Source organism: Protopterus annectens, chromosome 5.part0 (assembly GCF_019279795.1).
Source record: "Protopterus annectens isolate FY-2018-M chromosome 5.part0, PAN1.0, whole genome shotgun sequence".
Lineage (NCBI taxonomy): Eukaryota > Metazoa > Chordata > Ceratodontiformes > Protopteridae > Protopterus > Protopterus annectens.
In genome coordinates this window covers 716,417,431-716,431,393 of record NC_056735.1, presented here as the reverse complement: position 1 = coordinate 716,431,393, position 13,963 = coordinate 716,417,431, and the positions used below count along the sequence as shown (strand labels likewise).

Here is a 13,963-nt window from a genome sequence, read left to right as displayed (position 1 = left end):
GCTACTCAGTGCTAGAAGTCTAAACCACAAAATGCATTCACTTGAGCCACTCCTTAAAATGGAGAACTTCGACATCTGTGCAGTTATAGAGACCTGGTTCAAGGCTCCAGAGAGCAACCCTGCATTACCAGGCTATAATTCATACCACACCTTTCGGCCACCTAACCTGGACCGAAACACTAAAGGCAGAGACGTGTCCATATTCATTACAGATATCCACACCTACAGGATAGCTGCTCAGCATAATGCATCCAAGATTATCCAAGTGCAACTAACTCTGGGCAAGACTGCACTCCAAACTGTAACTTGCTACAGATCCCCCACCATGCCCCAGGATTCCCACTCCTCATTTCTTGATGCACTGGAAAATATTAGGGTACAACCCAACACCCTAATAATGGGCGATTTCAACTACCCCACCATTAACTGGGAAAACTACTCATGTACCAACTCTTTTGCTCAACGTTTTCTGGAATTCATATATTCCAATGCCTTGGATCAACTTATCCACACCCCCACCAGGTGCAGCAATACCCTAGACCTGGTCATTACCAACATGGGCGACTGGTGTTCCACACCAGAGGTCAATTCCTCGTTGGTCAGATCCGACCACAAGCTAATCACCCTAGACATCCACATCCCACCCTCACCCCCATTAGGAAAACCACTGTAAAAAATTTCTCCAAAGACAACTTCACGCTTCTTAAGACAGAAGTGGCAAACTTCACGATACCCATGCAGACAGACAATACAGGTATGACTGCTGAATCCTACACAAATGCACTTTTTTAAGCACTTACATGAGTGCATGGATCATGCTATCCCTAACAGAACCAAGATGCTATCCTCCAAAAAAGGAAGGCAATCTGGTGGTCCCCTGCCATAAACAAATTCTACAGCAGAAGAAAGAAACTGTTGGAAAAAAGAGTAAAATCCCATGATTGGAGGAACTATCTGGTCAGCCTCAGTAAGAAGCCGAGATCCCTCATAAAATCCTCCAAAGCTAGTTATGAAAACAAAATCACCAGTGATTCTAATGACAACCACAAAGCATTCTATAGGCATGTCAAGAATCTCAATGGTAACACTCAGATCTGCTCTGAGTTACAGCACAATGGCACTAAATATACAGAACCAATTGATATTGCCAACATCCTGGTAGATAGGTTCAATGCTAATTTTACACCCCCCTCTCACCCCTAAAGGGCCCATCTGTATACCGGAAAAATGTAAAGTTCCTGTAATCATGGCTGCACAGGTAAAAACCACACCCTCCAAAGCCAAGAACACAGCATCCATGGGACCTGACAACATCCCAGGCTGCATTCGACACAAACTACAGAATGAACTAGCACCCCACCTAAGCACCATGTTCAATCATAGCCTCACCTCAGGCTTTGTGCCCACTGAATGGTGCACAGCAATGGTTATCCCACTCCACAAAGGGGGAGCCACTATGGACCCCGGGAACTACCGCCCCATTAGCGTAATGAGCCTGCTCTGCAAGGCCATGGAACTTATAAACAAAGACATTGGTAATATCCAAACTCTGGACCCCACACAGTTCAGGTTTGTAAAAGGCAGATCATGTCTCCTAAACCTGATAAGACTTCTTTGAAGCAGTCACCAAAGCCATAGACGAGGGTAAGGTGGTTCACACAGCCTATCTAGATCTCGCCAAGGCTTTTGACACCATCTCCCACTCTGGAATTATAGAGAAACTCACTAAACTAGATATAAATCCTTATGTCACAAGATGGGTTGCCAACTGGCTCACTGTCAGAACCCACACTCTGAAAGTAGCAGACTCCAAGTCCGACTTCAGACCAGTGACAAGTGGAGTACCACAGGGTTCAGAGTCCTAAGTCCTCTCCTGTTTGGTATCTACTTTTCTGAAGTACAGGCTAACACAGAAGGTCTTTGGCTAACGAATTTCACAGATGACTGCAAACTAGGAGCCATAATCGAAACGCCTAACGATGTGGACATCCTACAAAAGGGCCTCACTGAGACAGATGCCTGGTGTCAAAGTCATGGCCTCAAGCTCAATGCCAAAAAGTGCATTGTCATCCCCTTAGATAAAAAACTCTGTACCCATGAGCTACCACACAGGTGGTAGTCTACTTAACACCGAAAGTGTAATAAGAGACCTTGGGGCACAGGTGGACAGTAGTCTCTCCTTTGATAATCACATTGCCACAGTAGTCAGGAAATCCTTCTACGTGGCACACCTCATCACAGAAGGTTTCTCATCCAGGAAAAAAGAGGTCATTGTTCCCCTCTACTCGTCACTCATTAGACCCATTACAGAGTACAACGCCCCATTTGGTATGTACCTCACAAGACATCTACCACAACTGGAAAGGCCACAGAAATACCTCACAAAGAGGATTACTGACCTCAAACAGATGCCCTACATAGACCGTCTCAAAAAACTCCAGCTTTACTCTGTCACATATCGCCTACTCAGAGGCGATCTCTGCCTAACATACAAAGCTATGTCAAACCCAAAGCTGTTGGACATGTTCCACTTAAAGAAATCCCAATCCCTCCAAGCTACATGCTCTAGAGACCTAAACCTTGTCACCACAATAAACAGAACATGCTTGAGGGATAGATTCCTGTCCCAGAGACTTTCCATACTCTGGAACAAACTACCTATATATATCAAACAAAGCTCCTCATTAGCACTCTTCAAGAAAAATCTTGATGACTGGATGAGAAATAGGAAATTCACCCTGGGGATCACCACTGTGGCTCTACTTGACAGGGGCACAGGAAAATAATTTTCTTGGCTGGCGAAAGCCAGGGTGCCTTTTTGGCTAGGCTTATATAGGCCCTAGGGCCAATAGCCTAGTACCTACCTATGAACCTATAAGCATCTCACCATTTTTATAGTACTGTCTCTGCAAAAGGCCTAAAACAACAGGGAGGCTAATTTAATGACTAGCTCTAAACATAAATGTAATGCAAAGTAATACCCTACCTAGTACTAGTCATACCTTGTGAGCCAGACTTTCCCATTCCTATGCTGACACCCACCACCTACCTTGTGAAGTGATGGAAGCACTAGAATACAGGAACTAACCGGATTCTGTCAGAAAAAAATGAGGTGCTGTGGACCAAGAAATTCTTACGTGATTTCTAAGACAATGAATATAATATGTTAGAACCTATGAAATACATTGCTCTATTCATATGAAATCTCTTGTTCACTTTTATACAAATCTAAAGACTTCAGTCTACCCCTTACCCTTTCCAAATCTTGCCTGAGGTGCATAAACATCCTCATCCTTGTATGAACACTGTCTTCTTTAGGCTGCACTAAGCCGTTCTCTTCATCCTCCTTGGGAGGCAGTAGAGGTTTGTTAAAGTTGCTCTTCCGTTTCAACTTCCAGTACTTATAAATGAAGTCTACTATAAACGCAGACAAAGTCAGTTCAGCAGCTACATCTTGTATGTCCACCAAAGTGTAAAATTCTTCTTCTAGTTCTTTCAGTTTTTGAGTACGTACATTAGTTTTTTCAATGTTTGCATGTTTGTGTTTTATCTCAGAAACCTTCAAATGTTCTTCAGTGTCTACCTGTGACTGTGATGGTTTGTTCTTGCTGTGCTTAAGACAGTAAGACTTGAACTTCACTTCATCCCCTTCATCCAGGACAGTCTTCATTTCCAAGTTTTGCTCAAAAGCACAGGTGACGTGAAAGGCTGTGATGCAGCTTTTTACAGAGCACTGGGGAAAGGAAAAAAAGAAAGTTCATTATATTGACTAATAATCCCCAATTAGGACATTTTTAAACATTGTAAAAGAGAGAATATGTTATGACATATAAAAAATGCATTGTAAATAACCACTGTATTTTAAAACAACTTGGACAAACTTAAGAACATGATGAATACAAGAAAGTTGTGCACCTACCATAATATTACATTCAGTTTAGCTTAATATGTTAAACATTTCCAGAGTGATGGTCCCTCCCTCCCTCTTTTCCCTGTAATGCTCTGTAAACTAAATACCTCTCCAAATGTCATACCACAGTAAAGTGAATAAGAAATAACATGCACAATTAAGAATCCACTAAATCACGTCTGTATTGGGGCAATGGAAGGATAGTGAGTATGTTGAGGAGAATGAACCTACTCATCCAGAACTAATGTTAAGGTAAGCATAAAATATTTGTTATCTGGTACAAGGAAGTCCATCCTCGTCAATAACAGGGCACAGTCCCACGCTTAATCCTCCCAAGTAGCCACTTTCATGGGCATAACCCAATAAATAACTATGGCCATGAAGTAAGACCTAAATCTAAGGATCACATTCAAATTTTAGTGTCTTGTGAAAGTGTTCAGTGAAGCCCACATTAAGCTGCTGCATAAATATCATCCAAATATGCCCTCCTGAAAAATATCTACTGCCCTTGTTAAGTAAGCTTTAGGTACAGAAAGTAAACGTATTTCTCATAACAGATTTTAATGCAATTAGTCAACCATCTGTAATTTTTTTTAAAAACTTTTGAGCCCAATTTTATGTTAGCAGAGGAGATAAATGATTATGAGTTTTTCTCATACAGTTGGCCTTGCTCCTATAAAATCTGAACGGTCTGTGGGAATACATACAATAGAGCAATAATTAATCTCTGTTACAGTAATCAGAAAAGCATACATGTAGTACTTTGGTCATAAATGATGAATTAGTTCCACTGACATTGTAACCTTATGGACACTTAGGTAAAGAGGATTGACAAAGTTGACCCAGTTGTTTGCGATTCGGGATCTTATGTGGATAATGACCCAACTTTTGACCAACATGTGTCTACTGTTGTAAGAAAGTCCTTGTATATTGTACCAATTATAAACAAAGGGATTGTATCTAGCTCTGTGGATGTCATTGTTCTCCTTTATTCAGCCCTTATTAGGGCAATCATTTAATATAATGCCACCTTTGGCATGTACCTGTCCAGATGCAAGCAACAACTGGAACACCAACAGAGATACCTTACTAAAGGATACAAGGCCTAAACAACATGTCCTACATGGTCCAACTCAAAGCCCTGGCACTATACTCAGTATCCTACAGTCTGCTAAGAGGTGACCTGTGTCTGGTATACAAAGCATCCTCCAACCCATTACTGACACATTTACTGCATCAGCAAGTCAAACAGTATCAGAAATACTCGGTCTAGAGATCTAAACCTCTTCTGCAACATCAAAAGAATGGTTTGGAGGGACAGGTATATCTTGCAAAAGATACCAGTGCTGGGAACAGACTCCCCATCCACATAAAACAAAGTTCATCCCTGTCCATATTCAAGTGCAACTTAGTTCTATAGATGGGAAACAGAAAATTTACCCAGGCCTTCCTTCCCCTGTACTACTAATGGGCAGAGGCGGTTCCTAACTGCTTTATCCCATGCATGGGTCCCCTCAAATTACCTATGGTATAATCCCAAGTATTCTCATTAGGGGGTCAAATGATATGCAAGGCCAATCTATAACTACATGGGATAGGTTATTAAAAGCACAAAAAGGCAAACTGGCTAAGCTTAAAATGGCCCCCAAGGGCAGCTAGCCTAGTACTTACCTATGAACCTATGACACAAAAACTTGCATCTTGGAGACATTTCTTGTGGAAATAACTAAAAAGTGGGGCTGTGTAAGAACTTGCCATAACAAGAGATGTCCTTCTAATTCCTGTTGCAGTATTCTGGACAGATGGCTTATCACCACTGACATCCAACCAGGGAGGGTACCAAAGCCTAATCCTTCCATAAGCCATACATCTGATGCATGACATCAGCTTGTGAGTACTGGGGTACATAAGCAGATGCACGAGCGTAAACTCTCAGACTATTTCCAAGCCAGCAGCCTGAAGACATCTAAGGAAAAAAAATAGACAGGAGGGGAAAAGGGTCTCCCTCAATCCTAGAGGCTGCCAGACAGGGTAGTAGAGTAAACAAAGGATAAAGATGAAAAGAAGGGGGAAGGTGGATGGAAAGGAATACTGCAACAGTGACCAGTGGGACATCTACTGTTATGCTAAGCTCTGACACAACTGTATTATCTCTTGACTGAAACCCTGACACAGTTTTCCAAAAAGATGGGTAATTCACATAGCTTAAAGAGAGTAAACGGGTGGGTGGTTGAGAGTTGTTAGAACTGTCTAAGAGGCCAGAAAGAAGTGACCTGGCAAAGGCAGCCCTGGACTTGAAAAAGGTGTCATAGGTTGGTACTAGGCTATTGGCCCTAGGGCCTATACAAATCTAGCCATAACAATTCCCTGGATATTTCTTCCCACAATATTTACTTCCCTGGACCCCTGTCTAGTAGGGTGACTGACATGATCCCCGGAGTGAATTTCCTATCTCCCATCCAATCATCAAGGTTCCTTTTGAAGAGGGCCAAGGAGGCGCTCTGCTTGACATGTATGGGCAGTCTATTCCAGAGTATGGGGAGTCCCTGGGTCAGGAACCTATCCCTCCAGCATGTTTTGTTTATTGTGATGGCAAGGCTTAGATCCCTGGAGCATGTGGCTCTGAGGGATTGGGATTTCTTTAAGTGGAGCATGTCCAACAGCACAGGGTTTGACATAGCCTTGTATGTTAAGCAGAGATCACCTCTGAGTAGAAGATATGCCACAGAATATAGCTGGAGATTGTTTAGATGGTCAGCATATGGCATCTGCTTTAGGCCTGTGATTCTTTTAGTGAGGCATTTCTGCGGCCTTTTCAGCTGTTGCAGATGTCTTGTGAGGTACATACCAAATGGGGCGTTATACTCTATAATGGGTCTAATGAGGGATGAATACAGTGGGACAATGACCTCCTTTTTTCTGGATGAAATGCCCTTAGTGATGAGGTGTGCCACATAGAAGGATTTCCTGACTGCTGTGGCAATATGGTTATTGAAGGTGAGACCACTGTCCACCTGTGTCCCTAAGTCTCTCATCACACTTTTGATGTTTAGTGTACTGCCACCTATGTGGTAATTCATGGTTACATGTTTTTTTTCCAAACGGGATAACTATATATTTCTTGGCATTAAGCTTGAGCCCATGGCTCTGGCACCAAGCATCTGTTTCTGTCTACTCTGTAGTGCTTAGGAAATGTGTATAATGAAGAGCAGGAAGTTGTTTTTATGATTAATCTGGAATCTAACCCCCTTGTAGAAAGCTCAAGAAGGCATTGCTCTAGCAGAATGAATCTTTGAGAAACAGGTCAGGGATTTGCCATGGTAAGTGTGGCAAAATGAAATGGATCTAGAAATCCAGCTAGCAATATACTGTTTGGATAATGGCTGTCCTAGCTTAGATTTTATGAAAGAAACAAACAGATGTCAGATCTGCAAACAGACGATCACAAACCTCTTTAGAAATGAAAGAGGGACTGACCCTCAAGGGCACTCTGTACTTATGAAAGATAAGAAAGAGGGAAGAAGCCATGAATGCCTGGAGCTATGAGACTTTTATAGCAGGAATAAGTGTTACCAACAAAATGATTTTCCAGATGCAGAATTTGAGAAATAAGGAAGCAGCTGGCTCAGAGGGAGGTAGACTGAATTTTTCCAACACAAAGTTGAGAACTCAAGGAGAGGCACAGGTTTTATTGGAGGGTTTAAGTGCAGTACCACTTTCAGAAATTGACCTCAAGCCTGGAGATAACAGGGGGATTAAGTGGAAGGCAGGCTGAGATGGCTGAAAGGTGGGCTTTAATAGATGAATATACCAAACTGCCTTTGATGAGCTCACACAAGTAAGATAAAACAAGAGGAGTCTCACAACTTATATGATTCAGATTTTTAGCTCAACTCCAGATTGAAAATCTCTTCCATTTGGCTATTTAAGATTTCTGGGTAGTTAGTCTCCTTGCCTCCTGGAGAACCTGAAGCATATCTTCAGAAAACTGAAGTCTGGAAGGGATCAGCATCCTATTGTCCCATTAAGTAAGGCTGAAGGATGACAGGTTGGTGTGCAGCAATGAGCCCTTCTGTTGTATGATCAGGTTCACTTCATGGGGTAGCTTCTGGTGATTGGCCTGGCTAGGAGACAGAGAAAGGGCATCCAAAGCTGCCTTGGCCAAAAGGGAGTCACCAGTAGAATTATTGGCTTTTCTTTTTGGACTTTTTAGTAAGACCTTTGGTAGAAAAGGAAGTGAAGGGAAGGCATAAAGAAACTTTCCTGTCTACCGGAAAGACAAGGCATCTGTCCTCCAAGCCTGGGGACAAGGAGTCCTTGTGCAGAAACCAGGGAGCTGTTTGAGGCAATTAAGTCTATCTATGGTGTATCCCACTTGTGGATTACATCTAGGAAGTCTGTTGAGCATCTATTCATGAGGCCTTTGATGGACCTGTTCAATTGTCTTGGAAAGGAATGCATACTGTTTGAAGGGATATGTTTGCATTGATGGCCTTGTCCCAAGCAATCTCAGCCAACCTGAATAACTGGCAAAAACTTGTCCCACCTTGCTTGTTTATGTACCACAAGACTGTTGTGCTGGCTGTGAATACTTTTACAGGTCCTTGTTTTCACAGATGGAAGAAGACTTACAAGGCCTGAATGAGAAATCTTTTTCAGGGTGATGTTTTCTACCTTGAGGGTGAGCCCTCGTCCATGCCCCCCAACCCTACTCAGAAGCATCTGAGTTCAGTGCTTGACTTGCAGTCTGCACCTTGAAGGACAAGCCTGGTCTGAGGTTCACCTGTGTTACCCACTAAAGGTTCTCCCCCTTGAGGCAAGTTATGAGTGAAAAAAGAAGTTATGTACTCACCATAACATTCCATCTGAGTTGTTGATCTTCATTTGTCTTCAGCCTGTGGGCATTCTAGATCTGGCACGGGTCCGACTCAGACGCTTTTCCAGCATCTGATTCGAGCTCCAAGCTTCTCCCCTACCCATAAAGCTCCTGTCTCCCTCCTCCCTTCAGATCGAGTTTGCTGCCCACCCAAGCATCCCAGTGTTATGCAGTTCTCATCTCATCACAAGGATCTCCCTAATCAAGCAGAGGAGAAGAGAACCATGCTCATATGGTGACCATTCCTCATCTAACCAGACGATCACACAGCCTATACAAGGCAGGGGGAAGGAGGGAGGGATTCTTTTGACTGGTGAGGATAACCTGGACGTCCTATCACGGGAACTGGAGCACTGAGCTTCAGACTGACCAGGTCTGGATGGGGGATACCTGAGGGATGAGAAATGATCTGTAATTGGATCTAACGTCCAGTGTGGACACACAACTTAAGACCACAGAGAGGGAAAGCATACTTGGCAAGACCAGAATGGGGCAATGAGGATGACAGAGCACCCCAGCCTGCAAGCTTTCTGAAGAAATTTCAGTAGAAGGAGCAGAGGAGGATCTGCATACAGAAAACTGGAGAGCCAAGCATGAACCAAAGCGTCTCTAGGGGCTTCCCCCTGGCGGGGGGTCCAGAGTGAAAAACTCGATTCACTTCAAGTTGGAAGGAGAGGAGAAGAGATTGCAGCAAGGCTGTCCCCACTTGAGAAAGATCTGTTTCGCTATTGAAGGATTCAGAGACCACTCTTAAGACATCAAGATAGACCTGCTGAGCCAGTCAGCTAGGATGTTGGATCTCCCCAGAATATGCATTGCCACCAGAAAACAGCCGGTGAAGATCGCACACTCCCACACTCTCATGGCCTCCTGACTCAGGGGATAAGACCTGGTTCCCCCTGCTTGTTGATGTACCAGAGTACAGACATGTTGTCTGTCTGGATAGCAATTGTCCCTAGGGGAAGATGGGCGTGGAGAGTTTGCAATGATAGGAGCACCGCCCTCATCTCCAGGACATTGACATGCAATTGAGTCTCGTAGAGGGACCACATACCTTAGACTCTCCTTCCCAAGCTGTGCCCCCCCCCCCCCTCAGTAGGGAGGCATCCGTTGTCACCATGGCCAAAAGGGGAGGCAGAAGAAAGGGATGACCCCAGACCTGCACACCAGAGATACTCGAATAGGTTGAGATAATGGAAGATCTATCATGGACCATTTAACTGCAAGGGTCCACTGAAGTACCTGCATTCGCAGTCGAGCCATGGGTAAAAGACTGACCGTGGCCGCCATGGACCCCAACGCCCATAATACCAATTCTGCCGTCAGCGACTGAGCTTGAAGGATACAGTGGACATGTAGCTTTAGGGACTCAATCCTCTCTGAGGTTAGGAAGACCTTGGTTTGAATCATGTCCAACTGAGCCCCGATGAAATCTAGCAATTGAACCAGGGTCAGTAAGGATTTGTTGAGATTGATGGTTATGCCCAAATGATGAGCCAAGTGTAGTAAGGAATCCCTCGCTTGGCAGAGTTGATGGCTGGAAGGGGCAGCAAGGAGCCAGTCCTCCAGGTAGGGGAAGACCTGGAATCCCTGTAGTCTTAGATGAACTGCTACCACTGCCATCACTTTGGTAAACACCCTGGGAGGAGAGCGGTCTTAACTGGTAATGACTGGCCCACAACCGGAAGCAGAGAAACCTTAGGGAGCGCCTGCCAATTTTGATGTGGTAGTACGCATCCTGAGGGTCGACTGAGCACATCCAATAGTTCTCTTGTAGATAGGGCAGGACAGATTGACGAGTGACCATCTGGAACTTTGTCTTCACAATTGACAGATTTCGAATGGAAAGATCCAGAATGGATCTTATGTCCCCCGTCTTCTTTGGCACCAAAAAGAATCAGGAATAAATGCCTAATCTGGTCTGGCCTGAGGGGACTGGTTGGATGACTCGCTTTTCTAGCAGTTTTGCAATTTCCAGTGCTTCTTCCTCCCTTTGCGTGGGTGGAACATCCGGGAGATGTTTGGGCAGAAGGGGTGATTGGCTGAAGTGGATAGAATAGCCTCTGGATATGATCTGCAACACCCAGTGATCATTTGTGATAGACTACCAAGCCATTGGGTGTAGAGAGAGGCACCATCCGACTGCCACCAGAGCTGAGCAGCTGGGCAACCCTTTAGGCCTGCTAAGCGGGTCTCTCTGAGAAGGGCCCTCGAGACCCCTGATTCCTCGGACCCCCTCTGCCATGTGGGTGTCGTCTATTGAATACCCCTCTGCCTCTAGGGGAAGGTGAGTCCTGGGAGTAACTCTGTGACTTGAAACCACACCTTCTTTGGCCCTCACTGATTCCTCGAAAAGGATCGTTGGGGGGTGGAGAAGCAGATCCCGACAACAGACAGAATCTTCCTGTCATTCTCGCTCTGGACAAGAGTATCATATACCGACTTTTCATAGAGAGAGGAACCATCATACGGGGAGTTGGCAAAGGATTCCAAGAATGCACAGAGTCAGAGCCAGGCGTGATGCCTGTCCTGGTAACTCTAGTGGTGCCCTCGGTGGCATGAGAGAGAAGCAACATAGAGGTATTGGCAATCGACGTGAGTTTGGCCATATGAGAAGAGAAAACCTTCTGGTTCTCCGCTATCATGGACCCTGGGGTAGACTCAGCGATCTCCGTGACAAGGTCTCGCTGGAGTCTAATTATGTGTGCCATATAATTCAGCACACATACCGAAATCGTGGCTGAAGTGTACACTCCCTTTCCAAAGCTATCCAACATTCTGGACTTTAAGTCTGGTGGATGGATCGTGGAGCTCTCCTGCACAAGCTCCTTCTTAGTGGCTGCTGCCACTATCATGGCATCTACAGAGGTTCCCTTGGTCCAATGGGTCCTGTCTGTGGGAGCACTCAAAATCTTGTCTGGGTGTTTGGGGATTGGCTCCACTGTGTCAGGTTGGTTCCATTCCTGAGATGTAATGAAATCCACCCATGTATCCACGGGAGGGGATACCCAGGATGTAAACGGTCCTGTGCCAAATGCCTCCATGAACACCGATTAGTTCGAGCTGGGTTTCTGGGCAGACCTCCCCCCCCCCACCCCCATTGCCGAAAGGAGACATCCTGGGGGGTTGACCGGGCGAACCCTCCCCTGACTCCAAATAGGTGTCCTCCATGAGGGACTCCAGTGGGGAGTCAATGTGCCTCCTTCTGCACGTATGTTTTCAATGTACCTCCACAGGGGGAGTTTCTGGGGAAGACTCAAAAATGTCTGCAGCTCCCATGTAGAAGCTTCCTGGGACAAGAGGCGGCAGGCTGTCCCTGAGGTAGCAGGATGGCAGAATCCATACAGAAACAGAGGGAGCCTGGGCAGATTCCGAAGACAAGATAGTCAAGGGCCTCGATGGTATTGAGAGAACCCTCTCGACCATGTCAAAGGCAGTGGGGGAGTGAACTGTCTGAGAAGGAAGTACAGTAAGATCCGCCACCCTCTGGATCATCAGGGGAGTCAAAGCCAAACCTCTAGGTGCAGAGACTCCGATTGGAAGGCTCTGCTCCAAAAGGCTCAGAGCTGACACCCTCCCCTCAGATCCAGTGCCGAGGCTACAGCTCCAAGAGCCAGATGGATCCGAGCTCATCGGATCCGACCCACTCAAGGTAACGGCCGGTGTCGAAGTACAAGGTACCGTCAGCCTGGACCCCTTGATGCAGAGAGTCGTCGGATCCAAAGGCTCCGAAACCGGGGGTCGGATCGGAGGAGTAATCGGTAGGAACACGGACTGCATACCCCTGCTCCAGAAGGAGAGGGGGCAGGCAAGAGTCTACATGGCACACCTCAGCACAAAAGGGTTCTCCTCTAGAAAAAAGGAGGTCATTGTTCTTCTCTACTCATCCCTCATCAAACACATTATAAAGTACAATGCCCCATTTGGCATGTATCTCACAAGACACCTACAACAATTGGAAAGGCCACAGAAATACCTCACTAAGAGGATTACCAGCCTCAAACAGATGCCATACACAGACCGTCTCAAAAAACTCCAGCTCTAGTTAGTCGCATATCGCCTACTCAGAGGCAATCTCTGCCTAACATACAAAGCTATGTCAAACCCAGAGCTGCTGGACATGCTACACTTAAAGAAATCCCAGTCTCTCCAACCACACACTTCAGGGACCTAAACCTTGTCACCACAACAAACAGAACATGCTGGAGGGATAGATTCCTGTCCCTGAGACTTCCCATACTCTGGAACAAACTACCCATTCATGTCAAGTAAAGCTCCTCATTGGCCCTCTTTAAGAAAAATCTTGACGACTGGATGGGAAATAGAAAATTCACCCCGGGGATCACTTCTGTGGTACTGCTTGACAGGGGCACAGGAAAATAATTTTCTTCGGTGGAAAAAGCCAGGGAACCTTTTTGGCTAGGTTTATATAGGCCCCAGGGTCGATAGCCTAGTACCTACCTATGAACCTATAATCTGTATCTGAATGTGGATAAATTTCCACATCATCCTGTCCACCTCTGTTCTGGAAAGGCTGCGGGTGGACCAGGATGAAGAGGCCACCAATACTGGCCTGGAGAGTCGGTGGAGGGCAGCCGGGTCTGGCTAATGGATCCGAAGCTCCTCCGGCTCCGAGGAAAAGCAAGGGGAATGGAGCCGAGGAGACTCTGGTCGTGGGGCCGAGAGAACCTTTCCTGAGGGACCAGTGGAGGCCGAACAATCTGGGAATCACTTCCTCGGCCTGTCCCGGTGTCTATGCTTGTCCCAGTCCCCGGACATTTTGGTGGAAGTTTGAGTCCCAAAGGCTGGGGCGGGGACAGAAGGAGAAGTAGTAGTTGGGGTTGAGGAGGCCTGGGCCCCAGAGGTAGGGGGGAGAAGGCCTTTTAAAATTAGCTTGTTCCTCCTGTTCATCAATGCGCAGGGGTTGAAGCCCACGCAGATGGAACAGGAGGACTTGAGGTGGGCAACCCCTAAACATACTATGCACAGAGTGTGGCCATAAGCTGGGGAGAGCTTATATGGCCACACTCTGCACACTTTCTAAAGCCTGGTTTGGGATTCTCCGACATAGTCGCAGCAAGGAGGCCCAACCAGAACAACCCTTACACAAACACATAGACACACAGACACACGCTTCCAGATAGAAGGTAGATGAAGAAGAATTTTTTTTTTTTTAC

The 13,963-nt window shown here is 45.7% G+C and overlaps 1 protein-coding gene across 1 annotated transcript in view; it reads right to left on the bottom strand.

Moving 5' to 3' along the window:
* Positions 1-13,963, bottom strand: part of JADE3 (jade family PHD finger 3) — a 1,027,617-nt gene that overhangs the window by 296,567 nt on the left and 717,087 nt on the right. Inside the window, exon 7 of the mRNA XM_044071851.1 lies at positions 3,254-3,733. Coding sequence (XP_043927786.1) covers positions 3,254-3,733 — 480 coding nt within the window. The remainder of the gene's footprint in view (positions 1-3,253; positions 3,734-13,963) is intronic.